Source organism: Catharus ustulatus, chromosome 5, assembly GCF_009819885.2.
Source record: "Catharus ustulatus isolate bCatUst1 chromosome 5, bCatUst1.pri.v2, whole genome shotgun sequence".
NCBI classification, from domain to species: domain Eukaryota; kingdom Metazoa; phylum Chordata; class Aves; order Passeriformes; family Turdidae; genus Catharus; species Catharus ustulatus.
In genome coordinates, this window is record NC_046225.1 from 47,373,619 (window position 1) to 47,394,169 (window position 20,551).

General features: G+C 38.7%; 1 protein-coding gene across 7 annotated transcripts in view; it reads right to left on the reverse strand.

Annotated features, from left to right (window-relative positions):
• Positions 1–4,221: 4,221 nt before the first annotated feature.
• Positions 4,222–20,551, reverse strand: part of CEP135 (centrosomal protein 135) — a 38,886-nt gene continuing 22,556 nt past the window's right edge. For 6 of the 7 annotated variants that reach the window (XM_033060626.1, XM_033060624.1, XM_033060623.1 and 3 more), the window contains 11 exons: positions 19,742–19,857; positions 19,517–19,671; positions 19,002–19,057; positions 17,860–18,028; positions 14,579–14,689; positions 12,706–12,891; positions 11,634–11,843; positions 10,487–10,689; positions 7,060–7,164; positions 6,537–6,683; positions 4,222–4,809 (listed from right to left, as the gene is read on the reverse strand). In XM_033060626.1, the coding sequence (XP_032916517.1) occupies positions 4,788–4,809; positions 6,537–6,683; positions 7,060–7,164; positions 10,487–10,689; positions 11,634–11,843; positions 12,706–12,891; positions 14,579–14,689; positions 17,860–18,028; positions 19,002–19,057; positions 19,517–19,671; positions 19,742–19,857 (1,480 nt within the window). In that variant the 3' untranslated portion in view covers positions 4,222–4,787. Of the gene's footprint in view, positions 4,810–6,536; positions 6,684–7,059; positions 8,264–10,486; positions 10,690–11,633; positions 11,844–12,705; positions 12,892–14,578; positions 14,690–17,859; positions 18,029–19,001; positions 19,058–19,516; positions 19,672–19,741; positions 19,858–20,551 lie in introns of those variants that run through there. The other variant, XM_033060628.2, reaches the window with a different exon arrangement.

The following is a 20,551-nucleotide window of genomic DNA, read 5'->3' on the forward strand; positions in this document are numbered from 1 at the left end:
CCAAGAATGTCCATGTCTGTGCTGTCTTGGGAGCCTTATGGAAGGCTCTGGATGCTGGGGTTGGTTACCTTGGGCAAGCCATGCCTGCAGCCCCTATGTGGGCAGGGACTGCCACTGTGCAGGGAACCTGCTGGAGCCCCCCGTGCCAGCTCTGCTGCTGCGTTGTGGCAGAGATAACCCTGCAGCCTGACAGGAGATGGATGGGCTGGTTTTTTGCCTCTGTGGCTAAAGCCTTGCAGCAACACAGCAGCCACTGACACCGTTCAGCTATTGCTGATCACTGCTTGCACAGTAGCAAGGTTTTCTCTCCATTTCACACCATTTATACTGCAGGGTGAACGCTAAGGCTTTAGGTCCAGGAATTAATGTTGCTGCAGCTACTATGATCTTTGTGTGGCCTATGAAGTGTCAGAGGATGAAATGAAACTGGAATATCTTTTTATATAAAGTTGCAAGACTAGGCTACCAAAACCACACACTCCTGGTTTCTTACACTGCTAGCAAAGACAAAGAAGTATAAAGTTCTCGCCCAATGAATGATTTGAACACCCCCAAAATCTGCAGATTTCATTAAGGAATAACAGCATTTGTCTAGGTCAGGCTGCCATATATACATCCATTTCTGAATAAAATATTTTAAATTGTAAGACTGAATCTCCCATCTTAACTTTTTTCTTAAAATTGACATCACAGAGGAATGTCAATGTTTCTCAGATTGTTTCTCAGATTGAGGGTAACAAAAAAAGAACAAATTGGGCTTTCCAACTAGAATTGCTTACTTATCTTTAGGTTAATTATCTAAATTTTAGGGACATAATATAAGACACAAAAACCCCAAAACTAACTAATCCTAAGAATTTCTCAAAAACACATTATGATGTCTAATTGAGAAATTTAGGTTTTAAGAAACTGAAAACATCTGTCCTTTTATTACCTCTAGTTTCCCCTGCTTCTGATGCTAGACTTTCACTGTTTTATGAAAAAACATTCCTAACGATTATTGCTTCTCCTTTATTTCTCTAAAACTATTTCTCCCCCCTCCCAAATTGCAGACAATAAGACAGACAACTTGAGTACATGGAGTTTTATGATGATTTCATGTCTGCCACACTCCCCCTGCAACTCACCCCAGCTGAGGACTACACACAACAGCCAAGGGTGCTTTTGATCTCCCAGAAGCCAAGAACAGCATGGAAGCCTCTTGGAGCAGAGGCTTGTTGTCTTGCCCACATAAGGCTTGTTATGTACATGGCATGTGCAGTAGTCCACAGATTTAAATCTTCCACAAATCAGTGCTTGTCTTCTACTCCATTAATTGAAATACTTCATTTAAAACCAAAGTTGTTTAAAAATTACTTTTGTTTTGCTCTAGTTGCTTACTAAAATGTATATAAAATAATAGTAGCAAGAAGGCAAATTGTCAGTTATACTGCAGTCTGAATATTAGTACTGTTTTAATACTAGAAATCTGCACAGGCTTTGGTAACCCAAAATAATATCAATTTTATTATAACACCTGTGTTTAATGAGATCCTAATTATTTGTAATTGATATATCCATTAGGAATAGGAGGAATTACTATTAATTGAAGTGTCATGGTTTGAATTGTAATGCCAGAATATGCATTTTTCAATAAGATGACATATACTGTTTTCAATAAAGTGGAATAAAGTGGAATAAAGTGGAAACACTAGCTTTTAAAAAAATAATTCCAATTTAAAAGAGCTTATTTACAAACTAGGATGTTTAAAAGTCACCACTGAAGACATCAAGAGGAGGACATGAGTTTTCTCCTTCTTACTAAATCAACCTGAATAATTAAGACCAATTAGCATCAGTGGAAATTACTGACTTAATTACAAACAGTATTAATCGGTAAGTAGCAGTTAGAGACAACAACCTCTTCATTCCTGTAACTGGCAAATGAAAGACCTAGAAAGTAATATGTATAAGATGCACCCACCATGAATACACAGTTCCCTACATGGCTGAGAGACCTAAAGTGACATAAGTATTTTCAGGTACAGTAATTTCACGACCATAAGGCACACTGGATTATAAGGCACTCCTCCAGGAGTCGGCAAATTTCGCAACTTTGTACATCATATAAGGCGCACCGGACTATAAAGCGCACTGTTTTTGCAGCGAGGAGCTGTGCTGCACGTAGCAAAGTAACGAATTACTGGCAGGTGCTCAATTTGCAAACATTTTTCACAGATTGGTGTAGCCTTTAAAAGCAGCCCCAGGCGCCCTCCCCGTGCCATGGGCCTCAGCACTTCTGCCCGCCCTCGGTGCTGGCTGGCGAGGCGCAGCTTGGAGTAGCCGTGGCTCGCAGCGGTTCAGGGCAAGTGGTTCCCTCCCTCCCCGTGTGGCTTGTGCCGGGCCGGGGCCAGTGGTGGCTCCTTCCCTCCTTCTCTGCGCGGCTCGTGCCAGGTCGAGGTCAGCTCCCTCCCTCCCTCCCTCCCTGCGCGACTTGTGCCGAGCTGGGGCCGGGATCAGCTTCTTCTTCCCCCCGCGCCCGGGCTGGGGCCAGTGGCAGCTTCTTCTGACCCCCACGCCCAGGCCGGGGCTGTTGCTGGCTCCCTCCCTCCCCGCGCAGTTGTTGGGGCCGGCAGCAGCTCCCTCCCTCCCTGCGCAGCTCCTGCTGGCTGCAGCTGCCCAATCCCGCCCCCACATTGCAGCTCACACTTCCGGTTTGGCAAATTTCCGAACTTTGTCCATCATATAAGGCGCACCGGACTATAAGGTGCACTTCCGGGTTTGGGCCAAAATTTTAGTCAAAAGGGTGCGCCTTATAATCGTGAAATTATTGTACTTCTGAATTGGTGTTCTGAGCTGGTTTACATCATTAAAATTTAATTAACTACAGTAATTTCACGACTATAAGGCGCACCCTTTTGACTAAAATTTCCCCCCAAACCCGGAAGTGCGCCTTATAGTCCGGTGCGTCTTATATGATGGACAAAGTTCGGAAATTTGCCTACCTGGAAGTGAGAGCTGCAAGCTGTGGGGGGAGCTGGCAGGGCCATGGCTGCCAGGTGGAGGTGGGGCAGCGACCCGGCAGGCATAGCTTGGCCCCATGGAGGCGGCACGGAGGGGCGGTGGCCACAGCCTGGCCCCAGGGCGCTGCACAGAGGGGCGGCGGGCACAGCCCGGCCCCGGAGATGCTGCACAGAGGGGTGGAGGGCACAGCCCGGCCCCAGGGAGGGGGCATGGAGCAACATCGGGCATGCCCCGGCCCTGCAGGGTACAGGTGGGCCTGGGGGCCCGAGGTACCGCTCCTGCCAGGTACAGGCAGGCCCAGGGACCCATGGCTGGCGGGTTGAGGCAGGGCCTCGGCCAGCAACTGCGCAGGGGGAGCTAGGGGCAGAGCCTCGCTGAAAAAAAAAAAAGTGCGCCTTATAGTCCAGTGCGCCTTATATGATCTGCAAAGTTGCGAAATTTGCCGACTCCCAGTGAGTGCGCCTTATAGTCCGGTGTGCCTTATGGTCGTGAAATTACTGTAATACATGATACAATATTTCCAGTTAACACAATATTCTTCACAATTTTTAAGTGGAACAAACTAGATAAAATCTAAGAGCAAAAAAAAGAAGATTTTTTTCCCCCATGTTATTTAATTTGCTGCTTGCACTTTAGAGATGCATGTAATGTTAGGCAATCACAGTTTTTTTTCTGGATTAGGCAAGCAGAACAGGACCTTCTGGCCACTGCAAGGATGTGCAGCAATGCATCCTCCCATTTCTAGTGCTCTGTATAGTTCTTATGAATACACATCATGTCATCCTGCTGGTGTGTAATTATTAGAAGACTCTATGTTCCTAATTGCATCTTACTTCAAAGCCTAAGTTTGAAATGCTCCTCTACTTAATACACCAGGTATTTTCAACAACAGTTCTCACTTCATTTACCTATTAGTTCTCACTTCATTTACCTAACATTTATGTCACAGCATAAAGTCCTGTGTCACCTCTCCAACAGCTTGAGCTTAACTGTGTGAATGATTCCAGGTGTTGCTCTGAACTTTTAAAACAAAAATTGGAAAACATCTCCAGATATGATTCAAAAGATTGAATATAAAACACTTTGAGAATTTTTAAATATTTGAAGTATTTCAATACATCTTTTAAAATTTTTCACTTCATTTTTTATTAAATAGAGGATATTTAAAATGCAATTTCACACAAAGGTTAAACAAAAGGAGATTGACAGAAACAGTAATAAAAAATAACTGATAAATATTTTTATTAAGAAAAGGTACAGTAAACAAAATGCATTCACAAAATAGATAATACTTTTAAATACCATAAAGAATAACCTGAAAACAGAAAACACTTATTAGAAGCACAAACATAGGAATCATCATGAGTAGAAAACATACACTGGCTCAGCATTTTTAAGTTTGGGATGGTATTCTATGTTAGCTCAAATTAAGATGAACAAACTTCTCCAATCATACAAGATCAGCAAACAAATAAAACAGTAAAATGAAAATAAGAGATTGTCAAATCAAGTATTCATTTCCTTCTTATAATAACTATGTTTCCAAAGCAGTAACAAAACTTAGCCAGGTTTGATATAAAACCTAGCAAACAGTCAGTGAAAAGTCAGTCACTCCTGCCAATTGGGAAAGCAGAATTTTGCAAAGTTGATCACTTCACCTGTTCTCAGAGGTTTCAAAGGTAATCAGTGATTTGAAGAAAACAGAGGTAAAATACAAGATAGTATTAATAATTTATAAAAATAGTCCTTGTGACAAGGTAATCCTTCAGTCACTCAAGTACTGGTTACTCCTTGAAGGTCACATCTCTGTGGAGAAAGAAAAGATGTCAAAAGAAAGGTAACTATTATATTTTTTACTAATTAATATTAGGATAAAAAGTAGCTTAGCCTCCTCAGATGCTCTTCTATTATTCCCAAATATCAACTATTGGCATATTACTTAAAACTCTACACCATTAACCCATTGCTAAAATGACTTATGTGAAACGAAGAGAAAGATAAAATTTCTTGAGATTAAATCAGACTAGAAAGAGACAGCTATAACACCACAGAACAGTAATTACAGAGTACACTTTACTCTGGTAAGCTCCCAAGAAGGACTAAACAAGGATGAAAGATGGTAACAGCACTGCTGAGATCACTCTACTATAACTGCTGTGTTTAAAAGGCAAGATATGCATAACAAGATATGCATAACAACTGCATGTGAATTCAGCTGTTAAAAACCACCTTCTTAAAAATACACACCTCATGAAAATGGGGTATTTTCTGGTAAGATATGGTACAGAGTTGACATTGTTAAAACTAAGGATACAAATATTAGATAAAATAGTGCACTACATGGTATCCTCCAAGCACAGCAACTGGACTTTTTATTGCTCTCAGGACTCACTGTAAAGCAAGGAAGACTGGAGACATGATGATACTCATTCTCAGAAATATATTATCTGTCATCATCTCAGTCAAAACATGGTTTTGCAACAAAACACAGGTTCATCAGTAAAGCAAAAGGCATATCTGCTGTTTCATTCCCACTGTCAGTATCTCACTTGCTACAGTTTCCACTTTTTGCTTGCCCAAAAATTCCCAGAAGAGAAAAATTGCTGACAATGGGGGTTCATGCCCGGCTGAGTTCAGTTCTCAAGAAACCTTTGGTTTTTTAACAAAAGTAAGCTTAAAACAAGCCACATGTATTTACCAGCAAAAATAAACTTTAAAATCTGTTAGTTGATTAATGAGCTGTCACACCACACGTATTTTCCTACACAATCACTCTTCATCTCTCCCCGTCCTTTCCCTTTTCACTACAATTTATTATTCAATATAGGACAGATGGGATATACAGTCAATAATCAGGGTGGTAACACATAACTGGCATAAACTAAAACAAAAATGATCTCTAAAAGAACAAAAATAATAGTGAAAATGAACAGGTAAGAGGCTGATTTTGATTTCTTTTTTTATGGACTATAGTGAACATGATCACTATATAGCGATCACATGATCACTATAGTCCATACACTCATACATTCAAGCACTAACAGTGAAAAATATATTAATTGTTTTTATGCATTTGTTTTGAAGATAGTTTAATCTAGTGTAAGTTCAAATGCATTTTAGTCCACTCTTCTGTGGAGTGTCTTTCCTTTACTGCTGTACTCAGGAGAATTTAAAGGCATTCCTCTTAATATGAACCATATTTGAAGATAACTATTAACAATAATAAATCAGTAAAGTATATTTGGATATAATTAATGGTAGCAATATGCAGGCAACATATATTTGAAAGTTGTCAGGTGGTGCAAGACCACAAAGAAAAAGAGGAATGAGAATCCATTATATTATATCATCTTTGGAGAGCACTTTGCATTTATGGGTTGCAATCAATATTTTATAGTAGGAGAGACAGCGAAAGCAGAACTTAGAAACATCCGAAGTGTGTAACAATTTCATATAATCACAAAGGTATTATTTAGAAACAGTTTCAACCTCACTCTTGAAGAGAAACGATCTGCTAAAGTCAAACCACTTACTTTTCAGCTGCTGCTTGATCAGCTGTCCTCCCAGCGCTGCGCTCTGGAGAAAGGGAGGGAGACCTCCGCGTGGAGGTGAGCGGAGGCGATGCCCGGAGCGAGGACGTGGAGAGGCCGTGGCGCCGCATCTCCTGAACCGCCCGCTCTCTGCCACAAACAGCAACAACACTCAGTTACACAACACCTGGGCACTGTGCGACGCTAAAGGGACAACACACAACTTTGCAAAAATCTCACTTCCTTGTAGTCACTCAATTCTATTTCTATATTCATGAGGCGGGGGTTTTTTTATTTTTAGAGGCAGTGGTAAACTCATAAAACTTACAAAGAAATTCAGAAACTGTATAAGATTTTTAAATTTTTTAATTAAGTAGTCTTCAAGATGAAAATATTAGATTTTGCATGACAAGAGGAACTGAGTTTTCCATAAAAGTGCCTCACAATTGAAAAAAGCAACAGTTTTAAAAGTGAGAAAGAAGAAATAAGGAGGGAGAGTCAATTCATTGAAAAATGGGCATCTTACCGTTCAAATCTCTCAGTTGTCAGCTTCCTTTTTAAAACATCACACTCAGTCTGCACCTGTGCAACTTTACTTCGAAGCATGGAAAACTCTCTATTATTGCTGCTTCTAAAAAAAATCATGAGAAGCAACAAAGTTTTCTTTGAACAATGTCCACTAGGAGCGTAGAGAAGTTAGAGCAAGATAAAACAAAACCAGATACTGAACATGTGGTTTCACAGACTAAATCAAAGACAAATTAGAAGCAGCAAGAACCAAATGAATGCAACAGAATGTTTCTGAAAGAATCTAAGGTGAGAATGAAGCAAGAAGTTGCCAAGCCTCTCACTACATCCTGACTACATCATGCTCTTTCCCAGAAAAAGGTAAACACGAATATGTTCGATAAAAACAGACAAAACAATTAAAACATTAGTTTATTGCTTTTACTGTCCTCTGTCACAATTTGAGATGGTCTTTATGTCAAAAAAGAAGAAAAAAGCAGTGAATATCCAAAGAAATTACAAACTTAACAGGTATGGTTTCAGTAAAAATTTTATCAAGCAGGCTGGAACTACCTGGCTAGCCAACTGAATCAAATCTAAGTAAAAATTGTATTAAAGCAAATACCAGACCAGCAAAACCCAGAGCCTGAAAGCTTGTTAACTACACCCTTGGTATTTGGGCTCAACTGTTTCAATTGCAGAATTAAAAGAAGCCTTGAAAATCTTAAGAAACATGATCAATATACTTCTTAGTAAATCATCACCTTGGCCAGTTCACTGCTTGGTTGCAAAATACCATCAGTTACACTATAAAGGAAGAAAAGTAAATCATTGCATGTAAAAGAAGTTGTCTAAACAAGAATCTAGACAGCTGTGTCATTCCATACAGTCTTCAAAGCCACTGTGAGGTGGAGTGCTCAAAAGTCACTTCTGGAGAAGTAAAGTTGTACTAGTTTATTGCTAAAGCACTGGATTGGAATTCTGAAAAATGAGCTCCACTCAGTCACAGACTTCCCGTCTGGCACCTGTTGGTCTTTGACTCCAGGAAGACGAAAACTACTCAAGAGATTTGTTCCAAATAGAACTGCAGAATATTTTTTCCTGTGTTCCCTATTCATCAGTAAAATTCCTAGAATGGTATCTTCATCCAGTATGTTGAGAACAGATGCAGAAGACAAGACATCTTGATGATATTTTATAAGTCCTTCAAAGACAGGCATATTCTTTCAGGATGGAAGTAAGAATTCAATATCATTATTGTAAAATAAAGAAAGAAAGCAAACAGTTTGTGAGTTCTGAGGTTTTTCCATGTCAATGACATTTAAACAAAATTAAGAGCATTAAGTAAATCACTCCTAAGTTTAGAAATATTTTGAAACCCTTTATGCACAGTAATCATCATGTAAGTTAACATGATGATATACAATTTTCAGAGGACATGTTTCTTTCACAGTAGATACAGATAGCTCTCAACAAGTAGTTTAGATATTCCATGTCCTCTGTTTACTTATTTAATTTTAACATTGTATTTAATTTATTTAATTTTAATAATGTTTATTTATTTAATCACTCTAGAGCATTAAGAACTCATTTACTGTACTATCACCCATGTAGTACTCAAAGTAACAAAACTACTTACTCTTTACACAACTCAGAATTACAGTACTGGAGAACTTCACAAGTTAAACTTAATTCTGAGAATCCTTCTAAAGTCAGAGGTTGTATCAGTGCAATTTTCTAAATAAAGTGGAAGGACAGGTACTATAAAGCCAAAATTTTAAATAATGTTCAAAAATATTGGCACACGATTTTTGTCAGTTAGAGCTGAAATTCTGCCAAGTCAAATGAATTTCTGTATTTTGGAAGACACAAACATAATTGCTGCATACTTCAGTCACAGCTGTGAGCATTTAAAGTTTCTGCTCTTTAGACTGCAACTACCACAAACCAAACAGTAGAAAACAAGGTATGTACAACTAGTTCTCACACCTGAGCACTTGCCTAGGTACATGCAGAACCTTTGAGATAAACAGTGGAAAGCAACCCAACAGAATGGCCACTCTTCCTCCAAGTAACCATTTTCCTTCTTCCTGCAATATTCTGCCTTATTAACACTGAAAGTATTGACATTTACAAAAAATGGTTGGTTTGTGTTTTTTCTAACTTTACACTGAACTTCATAATTAGGGCATTCTATTAGCTTATATTCATTGTACATTCAATCAACATTTTTTCCCCAAGTAAACAAAAGTCAACAATACCAAAACATGAAGCAATTAGCTGTGCAGGGGCAATTAATAATGTCATCATCTCCAGATTCACTGAGATCACTGCTACTTGAGGTGGACCACCATAAGCCACAAGTAGTAACCTCTACATAAATCAACCAAAAGCATATTTCTTGCACATCTGTGTCACCAAGTTCCACACAGTTTAAGTGGCCAATATTCTATATTTCATATGGAGTATTACCTGTTCCTCTGCCTAGGTTAGGGTTTACTAAATGGGTGTATCTCTAACCCTGAAATTCTGCTTTGACTTTACTCTTCACCACCATCTGCATTCAGCTGCTACTCCTTTTTCTAGCTATTTAATGCAGAGCTACTATCACTCCCTGCTAATACCTTTAGGAGAATTACCATGTCATGATACTTGCAGGCTTTGTTTAATAGCTTGATTTGATGAACTTAAAGGTCTGTTTCAACCCAAATAATCCTAAGATGACACATCATGAAACTTCAAATTCCCTGCTCCAAAACATGAAGAGAAATTTTTAAATCTCCCAATTAATTTGTACTTGAATTTCACAGATATAAAATACCTCCCCTCTTAATTGCTCCAAACAGATTAGTCTTATACAAGCATTGCTAAAAGTTATTGCTTCTTTAGGCAGATCCACAGCAGAAGTTACTGGCCACATTTAGTGTAGGTGTCAGGTTTAGTTCTGTTATTATTTCAAAGGAATAATAAGTGATACAGGACTTTTTCCTTAACACTTAATATCAACAGCAGCAAAAGTACTTCTGTTTTTTTAAAGCATTGTGACTTAACTATTTATTCTGTAAGTGATTCTTTAATCAAAGGAAGGACAATAGGCATCTTCAGTAGATAAGAAATTGACATTTACCATGAATTTAATATAATAGTGGGGTTTTTTTGAGCAGTAAACACATGTTAAAATTTTACGTAGAGAATGTTTCCTTTGGAACTCCTGTTTAAGTTTACTGCTTGCACTAAACTATGTCCACCAAAGTGCTGATTAGTTGAAAGTGACATGAAAGATCTGAAAAGAAACTTTAAATAAATGATGCCATGAAAGGTCAAAAGACATTGCTGCAAAAATCTGCTCAACCATACAGAACAGGCAGACTTCGTGAAAAAGCATTGTCACGTAGAAGTAGTTCTTTTGCAAACCACATAATACTCACATATTTGTAAAAACTTACAGTTTGCTCTCAGCCAGTGTTAGCTTGTCTTTCAGTAACTGAATTTCGGTATCTTTGTCTTGGGATGTTAGTTGATTCTGAAATTCTTTGTCTCTACTAGTAGACAATAACGTTTCAAGATTCTGAACTGTAAGTCTCTCACTGGATAGCTGCTTTTTCAGTAACTCTACTTCTGATTTCATATCTTCTAATTCTCCTAGAACCTAAGGCACAAATTTTGTATGTTAATAATACATTAATTTACAAACATTGAGAATTTTATTTTGTGAAGAGCTGTTACAAAAACTGAAATGATCAAAAGTTTAATAAAAAAGAATAGGAAACTGAGCTAACAAAATAATGTAAAGCCTACAGTTGTTTTAAACTACACATAATTTAAAATTATTCAAGCTATACATCTATCAAATGTTTACTGGGAGCTGCATTACTGAGTGCTGGAAACGTTTAAGTAAGTACCTGGAACACAAATTGGCTTTTAACAGTAGAACTCTGCAGAAGTACAAAAATAATATTACTATTACTTCATTCTATTTGACTAAGCTCACAGTTAGCCTCTTGGCTTTTGCTGAAAATGTAGGAATACTTGTTTTCCTCCTCAGTTCTGTGAATATAAACAAATTTTACTGTTCTCAAGGTCTTGAATATTACAGTCCCAGAAAAACTGTCCAAGTCACTAAATGAAGACAAAATCAGTAGTAAAGAAAAATGTTCAGAACATATGAATATTTAGAACTGCTTAAACTATTTCAAAATATTCAATGAATTCCAGCCATATCTAAATTTCTTAATTGAAAAGAAGCTGTTAGGGTAAAGCCTTTACGATCTAAATAAGAAGTGTAGTATTTGCTTTTTATAAAGTTTGAGTAAATTAAAAAACAAAAAGAAATATATATGATCTGTCTGTGGTACAGCTAAAACTACACCTGCAACATTTTGCGGTGAAAATGAATCAAAGAAACTCCCTCTTTGTACAAAACCCACAGCTACAGATCTGTATATTGCAAAATTTATAATTTATATAAAACCACAAAACTAGTGATGTAAATTAACTTACCTTGCTCTCAGAAGTAATTATTTTCTCAAAAAACTATTAAAAGCAAAGGAAGTTACTTTGTTATAGTAAATCAAAATTGTCTTTGCTGCTTACCCTTTCATAATCCATGCTTTTGGATGTCAGTTGTCGAGCTAAATGGTCTTTGCCAGCCTCAAGTTTCACACAGAGTTCTCTCACAGAAGTGAGGTCTGCCAACACACAAGCCTTATCCTGATTTTCACGTTTAAGATCCTCTTCCAATCTGGACATATTTTTTGTTATGGAGGAGATCTGAGATTCATATACTTGATGTGCAACAATATGCTAAATGAAACCAAATATGGATACATTTTCAGCGTTAAATTTAAGAGTTTCCTGTTGAATAAATTGGGCTTTTTAACACTTTATTTTCCCTTCAAAGTTAATTTCCTCCATAGAATTAACTTAATATTCCTTCCCTCTCCCTAAAACATAGCTAAGAGCATCTAATAAACCATCTCTGCAATTTTTAATCACCAACTTGAATAATTATAGGAGTACTATAAAAGAGTGGAACAAGAATTAACAAGCTTAAACCCCGAACATACAACTTATTTTTAATATAGTTTCTAACTCTTTCTGGCTAATTAAAAGTATGGGACAAAATGTAGCCAATCCACCACAATTATGCTCTAGAACTTCTCTATGAACTTATTGCTTCTAAAATATTAACCTCATTATGTTCTATGATATTGGTCTAGAATTCAGTATTATGGAAGCCTGATTCTGAATTTGGATGTCTACCAGTTTTTTGCCTCAACTCCAGCCACCAATGCTTCAAATACTTAATTGAAAGCTTCAAAGAAATGTAAGAACTAAGCTTGCAAAATACTCATAAAGCTATATGCAAATATTCTGAAGCAGCTAAACAAAAGTTTCTTACAATGACATAGTAACAGTGATAACCCAACAGAAGAGATCTAAAACTATGAAAATATATGCCATGATTCTAATTTTGGGCAAGCAGGGGTGAAGGAAAGCCAATCTAAACAAAATCAGTTACTGTTTCAAAAACTCCAGTGTTCATATTTGAAACATTCACATACACAAATTGTTTTCCATAAAGGTGCTAAAAATCGCACATTATTAAAAAGTTCTTGGATGTATCCCACTTTCCTAGATGGAATTTCATTGCACAAGTTATTACCCCTTGAATCTCTTTTTCCAGAAATTCTACTCTCTCTCGAAGATGTCTCCGATCTGTATCTACTGAAAGGAGCTCCAGTCGTACTGAGCTGCTTTCTCCTTCCGCTTGATGAGCCTTCATTTCCCAGTCTTCAGCTTGTGTATGGAGCATCCGGAACTTCTCTAACAATTCTTGGTTTTCTTTTTCCTAGTGAAACAGTAAGTTGCTCTGCAATGATCAACATACCCTCAAGTTGTTTGATCTAATTTCATGCCTACTCCTTACAATATTTTTTTTTTGTTTCCTCCAGAAAGTAGAACATCCTTTATTTTCTTAGTCCCATTATCTGCCAAGTGCTAAAGGGCATCATCCCTTTTCCAAGTCTAAATAGCAAATAAATACAGTGATGGGATTCAGTTTTATTAAAATGGAAGTACTTACACTTAGAAGTTGTTAATGAGTTTTAAGGTTTCCAGGAGAGGCATCATTTTGGATCTCCCTGCATTGTCAAGGGTCATGTTACTGAGATGCATTGCAAGCTGCCCTTTCCAAGAAATTCCATTTTCAGCTCTTTTCCTTACTGTACTTTTATAAATATTTGTACTAGAGCAGTGCCTGAAACACTGGTAATCTATTAGAGCATATACACCTAAGCAGTCTATCACCAACGTACAAAAATGCAAGCTTTGATGTTCACCATTTGTGCAGTGATAGAATAAATGTTGTTTGTGAATTCTACTTTGGTCAAGTGCCTATTATAAGGCAGTGATAAATTTTTCTTATTTACCTCCATTCCCTGCTCATGTAATGTTGATAGTATAAATGAGATTTATCTAATGAGAAAGGTTACTGTTTCTGAAATTACTTCTGTGAATCCTGCAGAATTTGGAAAGTGCAGACAAGATCAGGTGGAGCATTAGGAAATATAAACTTGTGATTTAGCAAGTGAACACTTTGCAGAAAAGTAAATCCTTGTTTCCACAGGCATTAGCCTGATATAATATTAGAAAAATCCCTGAAATCAGGCATTCATAATTGGTTGCTGGCTGTGTATTCTATAGCTTCCTGGTACCTGACTTGAATAAATGGATTATCATTTGCCAAAGATGTAGCCACGTCTTGGACACATGATCTATTGTAAAATTCTCAAAAAAGAAACTTCAAGGATTTTAGATTGATAGTTCTAAACTAACCTACTACTGGCCTTAATTTTTGATCCATCCTTCAGTTTCTACTTGTAAAAATGTGGTTGAATTTACATGCATTCATTTGGACATGCAAGTTGAAGTCAGACCAAAACTCATTCTTCCCAACTCAAAGCCACATAATAAATTTGCCAGTTCAGGTCGTCTTGACACAAATCCTATTAGTTTTAATTGATTTTAAGTTTTAATTCATGTATATCACACTTTTGAATCCAAGTATCAGGATAAAGGACATTTAACCAAAGAACTATTTTAACAGTACTATTTTTACATTTTCATGCAGAACAGCAGATATTTTTTTTTCTTTTCCAAAAGGGTAAAATATTTAAAATCATTGTATAAGCTGTTTGCTGCCTACAATACTGAAACAGTACCTGTTATTTTACTGACTATCTGGTCAAAAACCCAAAAAGCAAAACAACATTCAAACATGACATGCTTGTCATTCTCCAGCATTGTGGTCAACTGAAACATGATTGATGAAATTGTGATGTGCTAGAATTAATCAGTGCTTCAGATCTAACAAGGTGTTACATGATTCCCCAACTAGCAGCTTGAAACACTGCAGAGAAAAGAAGGAAAAATTCAAGAAGGAAATGGGACAGGCAGGGAGAACAGCACCCAAACCATGCAATTCTTACTCTGTTTTACTGAATGCAGTAATGACTGCCTACAGATTATACTTTTACCTTTGAAGCTATCAAGGTCTCAAATCTGGAGACTTCAGTTATATAACTATGAACCCTGGTTTTCATTTCTTCTTTTTCACGTATTGCATCTTCAAGCTCGGTACTGATAGTCTAAAGAGATTGCATAAAGTCAAAATTGTGCTTTGCAGTAAATTAACCACTATATAATACTCCATCAGATTAAATAAAAGTAATTGCATATGTCCTAGATTTTTTTTCTATTCTACTTACAAAGCTCTTTTGGGATTTGTAGAGTTCAGAAACATCCCCTGTTACCTTAGAAACACCAAAGAGTTTCCAGGCAAGAATAATCACAAAAAACAATGACTATCTCATCAGTTCATGAAACATGCAGCTTTCCTGATGACACACCCTACTGATATCTGGAAAATCTGACATACTGATATTTGGAAACTGGAATTTTTATAGCATTAAGATTCACTATTCCTGAGTAAAGGAAAGTTTTAGATCAACAGAAAGCCAACTTTATAGCAAAACAGCATTTATTTTAAAGTTAAATAAGATAACTAATTGCACTACTAAGATGATATTTAAACATCTAAAATGCACCATGGAATTTGTTTGAGATATTTGAACTGCTAATTCTGTTCCTCAAAGGTTCAGCCCTCATCTCCCTCTGAGACCTGTGGCCCAGAGAGCCAAAACTGCAAGTATCTTTTTCTATCTCCATGATCAAATGTGGGGAAAGTAAAGGATGGTGCCTTATTTCTTCCCCTCCTTTTCGTGGTACATTACTATTCATTAGCCTTTTTACTGTATGCCTTAGTTAACCTATGATAAAATTAGTCTGCTTGTCTCTATGGTAGCTTCCCAAACACTGGGAAAACTTCTGTTACCATGTTCTGAAAATATTCAATATTTCATCTTTTTAGACACCTTTGAAGAGTAGGTCTAATTTCAATAAAACATCCACATATTTATATATTGCACTATCAGTTTTGCATGAACTGCTCAAGGTCCTATATTACTTCCTTGAAACATGCTGTTGTATTATACTTTCTGGCATCAGACTCAACCAGGTTGGCTGAGGGAAACTGAAATAAATGGTTTAGTTAAGAATGCCCTCATTGTTTTTGGTGTTGGCACTTACAGTGAATTCAAACAAACATTTGTATCTCCGGATCAAAACTGTAAAAGGCATTTGAGTCTCATGAGGAGTTGCAATAGCTGTATTTGCTAGACAAATTGAATGTAATGAGTTGCAACAAAATTCCAGGTTCATTCTTAAGATAACTCTCACTTACCCTCTACATAGACTTTCTAATGCTCAGCCCAATAAAAGATGTTACTTGCCCTGTAACACTGGTCATTTGTGCTATGTATTGTCCATATAGACATTCTATACTACAGGCACATCCATGTCATGCACTTGGAGCTGGGAGGCTTTTGGTCAGCAATATCCAGCTGGTGCACAAAACCAATTCATTATTTCTCCAACACCCTGATCTCCAAAACACCCTAACCTCAAATACGGCACACCTCACTCAATAAATCCAATGCTTCATGGAAACTAGATGGATGAAATTAATGAATCACTGCACCAGTACAAATTCATATGTGCTACCAATCCCCTTTCTCTTCCTCGCACCTGATAATCTGATGTCTGCTTTTGGAGTTTCTTTCTCTCAATTATAATTTCCACAGATAATAAAACCCAGTCTTTAACAGTTAAACACCATTTGCCAAGTGATACAACCAATTAACCTATTTTTTTTTTATTATAAAGTCCTAGATTTATTTTATTTACAGTAATTTCACGACCATAAGGCACACCGGACTATAAGGCGCACCCCCCGGAAGTCGGCAAATTTTGCAACTTTGTAGATCAGATAAGGCGCACTGGACTATAAGGTGCACTTTTTTTTTTTTTTTTGCAGCGAAGCTCCACCCGCAGCTTCCCCCGTGCAGTTGCTAGCCGAGGCCCTGACCCAACCCAGCAGCCATGGGCCCCTGGACCCACCTGTATCCGCTGCTTTGTGCAGCATCCCCAGGGCCGGGGCATGCCCGCCACTGCTCCGTGTGGCGCCTCCGGGGCCCCGCTGCTCCAGGAGTTCCCTGGCACTCCGGGTGCCTCGATGCTGGCGGGCTCGCCCCGTGGAGCCCCTCCCCCCTCACATCCTGACGCTGCTGCGGGGCCACTCCTCACTCACAGCCAGGCACAGCCCCTCGGGGCCACTCCCCCTCACAGCCAGGCACTGCCCCGTGGGGGCACTCCCTCCTCACAGCCAGGCACTGCCCCGTGCGGGCACTCCCTCCTCACAGTCCGGCACAGCCCCGCAGAACACCTCTCCCCTCACAGCCTGGCACAGCCCCGCGGGGGCACTCCCTCCTCATAGCCTGGCACAGCCCCGCAGGGCCACTCCCCCCTCACAGCCTGGCACAGCCCCGTGGGGGCACTCCCTCCTCACAGCCTGGCACAGCCCCGCGGGGGCACTCCCTCCTCATAGCCTGGCACAGCCCCGCAGGGCCACTCCCCCCTCACAGCCTGGCACAGCCCTGCGGGGGCACTCCCTCCTCACAGCCTGGCATAGCCCCGCTGCCGTTCCCCCCTCACAGCCTGGCACAGCCCCGCAGGGGCACTCCCTCCTCACAGCCCGGCATAGCCCCGCAGGGGCACTCTCCCCTCACAGCCTGGCACAGCCCCGCAGGGGCACTCCCTCCTCACAGCCCGGCATAGCCCCGCAGGGGCACTCTCCCCTCACAGCCTGGCACAGCCCCGCAGGGGCACTCCCTCCTCACAGCCCGGCATAGCCCCGCAGGGGCACTCTCCCCTCACAGCCAGGCACAGCCCCACGGGGGCACTCCCTCCTCACAGCCCGGCAGAGCCCTGCTGCCGTTCCCCCCTCACAGCCCGGCCCTGCTGCGGGGCCACGCCCCCTCGTGGCTCGCACTTCCGGGTTGGCAAATTTTGCCACTTTGTCCATCAGACAAGGCGCACCGGACTATAAGGCGCACTTCTGGTTTCGGGGGAATATTTTAGTCAAAAGGGTGCACCTTATAGTCATGAAATTACTGTAGATTTCTTTTTTAATCTGAGGAAGGGTTACTAAATTGAAAGCTTGTCTATTTCTCCCTCACTGCATTGACTACCCTTAATTATCTGAAGTATTGCTTTTACAATTTCTGCCCAGTGATTTTCAATATCCCAGTGCTCAAGAAATACCAATAATTAAACACATCAATTAAAACTGAGGACATAGTTTTGACGCAAGCAAGCAACAAATGGTTTGATACATCAGTATCATGTATTGTCTTCATACCTGGTTTTCTCTGGCCATTGTAGCCAGGTCATCTTGCAGTCGTCTGTTTTCCTTCAGAGCCATTTCCTTTACTCTCCCCATTTCTGCAAGCTCCACCTGGGATGTATCAAGCTGGCGATGTAAGCTGGATATCTCACGGTCTCTGCTTCTCAGGATGTCCTGCATCTGGCTATCAAGTGAAAATATTATTAAAGTTGTCCCTTCTTGTGCTATACCAGGTACTGCTGAAAATAATCAGAATTCTTTCTCTCTGATGACAAACTGAGTCTAAATACAATGTCAAACAAGTATGCAAAATGTCAATACGCAGAAATAAGATGGATTTAATTTTCAGTTTTGAAGATGTATCTGGTGAGATGTATCTTATTAGACCAAGAGCAATTACATACATCTATGATTCTGTGCTCAGTAGTGATTATAGTAATTGCATATTTTATAAGCCATAAAGAAAGAAGACAAATAATTTACACTTGAAGGACAATTATCAAGAGAGTAATGAAAAGATTAAACAAAAATTAGAAATACAAATATCCATAAATTTAAGTAAACTTTTGTGTTATTTTTTGTCACATATAGTTCATGCATCGATGTAGCAAATATTCAATTACATTGGTTTTCAAATATTTAAATACTGGTGTTTAAATCTTTGCTTTTAAGATGCTATAGTTTAAAAAATCATGGAAAGAGGAAAGAATGCAAAGAAAGAATGAAAGATCAGAGGAAGCCCAGCTAAAAACTACATAAATACACTTTAATTAAGACTGTACTGGTATCTTAAGGTAGAAGAATTAGATTGCTGGCATTAAGAATTCACCTCTGAATCTTATCAGGTCAATCTCATATCTAATGGAGTGCTAGAAAACAACTTCTTGACCAAGAGTTAGGAAATGTTACCAGTTTGGGAAATGAATACAGACAAGCAATTATTAATGATCATTGTAACAGTTTCTTAGCAGCCTGCAATATTGCAGAGGCAGTGTCCTCCAAATTTGTGTATATCTTCCTCCACAGCATACTCCTCTACTTGACTCAAATGGAATTAATTCAATTTCATCAAAATAACTGAAATAGCCATCTACTTTCCCTTTGAAACTACTACATAAAACAAAACCTCCAAAGAAGGCATCCTACTCTTTACTTACTCTGTTGAGGACTCCAGTTCAGATAGAGTTAAACGTAAATGAGCAATTGTTTTTTCCTATGGAAAAAAAAAAATCAAAAGTTGTGTTAGGTATTACTATATTGCAACGTAAGAGGATACTTCAAGTTAAAGAACTTGTAGTGTAAACCTTTATTTTAATTCCTCACCAATAAGTAATGCCCAAGTTTCTTTCCTTTACCGAGAAAGGATTGTCTTGTCATTGAAACAGATGGAAGCCAGCTATAGATTTTGTCACCTCAGGCTAGTACTTTGTATCTCAATAAATACCTCCACATGCAAAATGCAAACAAACAATTCTTTATTTTCTTGGAGTACTTGGGGAATAGAGTCACATTTAAAGTTCTATTGAGTTGGGAAATGACTCTGCATTGGGTCCAAGGATAGTGTTTATGTGCTCTGCACAGACTTTGTCATCAAGGTAAAATGTGTCCCTAAAATGTAACTGCTTTAAAAATCCCCAGGAGGAATGCAAACTAGTGCTTTTACTGGACATACCCTGTTAGCTAAGTTGTCATCTAAGCATGCAATTCTTTCAGTTTTTTCATCAACGGTTTCTTGAAGACTGTCCTTTTCTTTATCCAAAACACTAATTGTACTTCTCAGCACACTGACTGCTTCATCCTGTGAAGTGCTCCGCTGGTTTAACCTATCTAAAAACATAAGAGTAAGTGTTTTCTTTTTTTAAAAAAGGAAATAAGCACAAAAGTAGTTACAGAGTACCTATTATCTCCTTCTGCTTTATAATTTCTTCATGAGCTGTCTGCAGTTCATCCTTTTTGATGGACAGTCTGTGCTGTAAATCTTCAATAGACTTCTGGAGTTGGTCATTTAAGAGCCTGGAAAATCATTGTACAGTTGAAAGAATTTTGGGATCTATTCTGGGTCTTCAACTTCTGCTCTTAAGCTGCTTCAAGTGCTGGAACAGCTCCAGCATAACCTCCTGAGAGGTCTGTATCACCAATCAGTAGCATGGGTGTTCCACACTAACCATACTCTCTCCCTTGAGGTGAGGAAAGACTTAAAGATAGCTGAGGCCAACACCACTTGGTTGATCTGGACTCTTGAGATGGCTGCAAGCGCACCTCAACATCAGTGCAAAATGGAGTAATGGAACCTTGGTGGAGCAACCATATTAACCTGAAACATTCACCTCCTCTGATTTCTGTTACTCTTTATAATGTTATATGTATCTTGATGCTTGCTTTATAAAGCTTTTGATATGTTTTATAATAGCAGTGATTATCAGCCACACCACATTTTAAGAAGCAACCACATTTCTGATCCTTGTTTTTAAAAATAAAGAGCCTGGCAGATATTTGAAATCATCTACCTACATAGTAGTTTTTCTTGGAAAGAAATATCAAAGTGACTTGGGAAAAAAAACAAAACCAAATTCTACAGTAAATAAATTGATTATTTATGAAACGGGTCAATAAAAAATCCCTCTCAAGTGAGATCCCACAAAAGCTAGAGAAGGTCTTCATTCCTAAAAAATCTCACCATTGCAGAATACTGCACGTCTCTCAATAA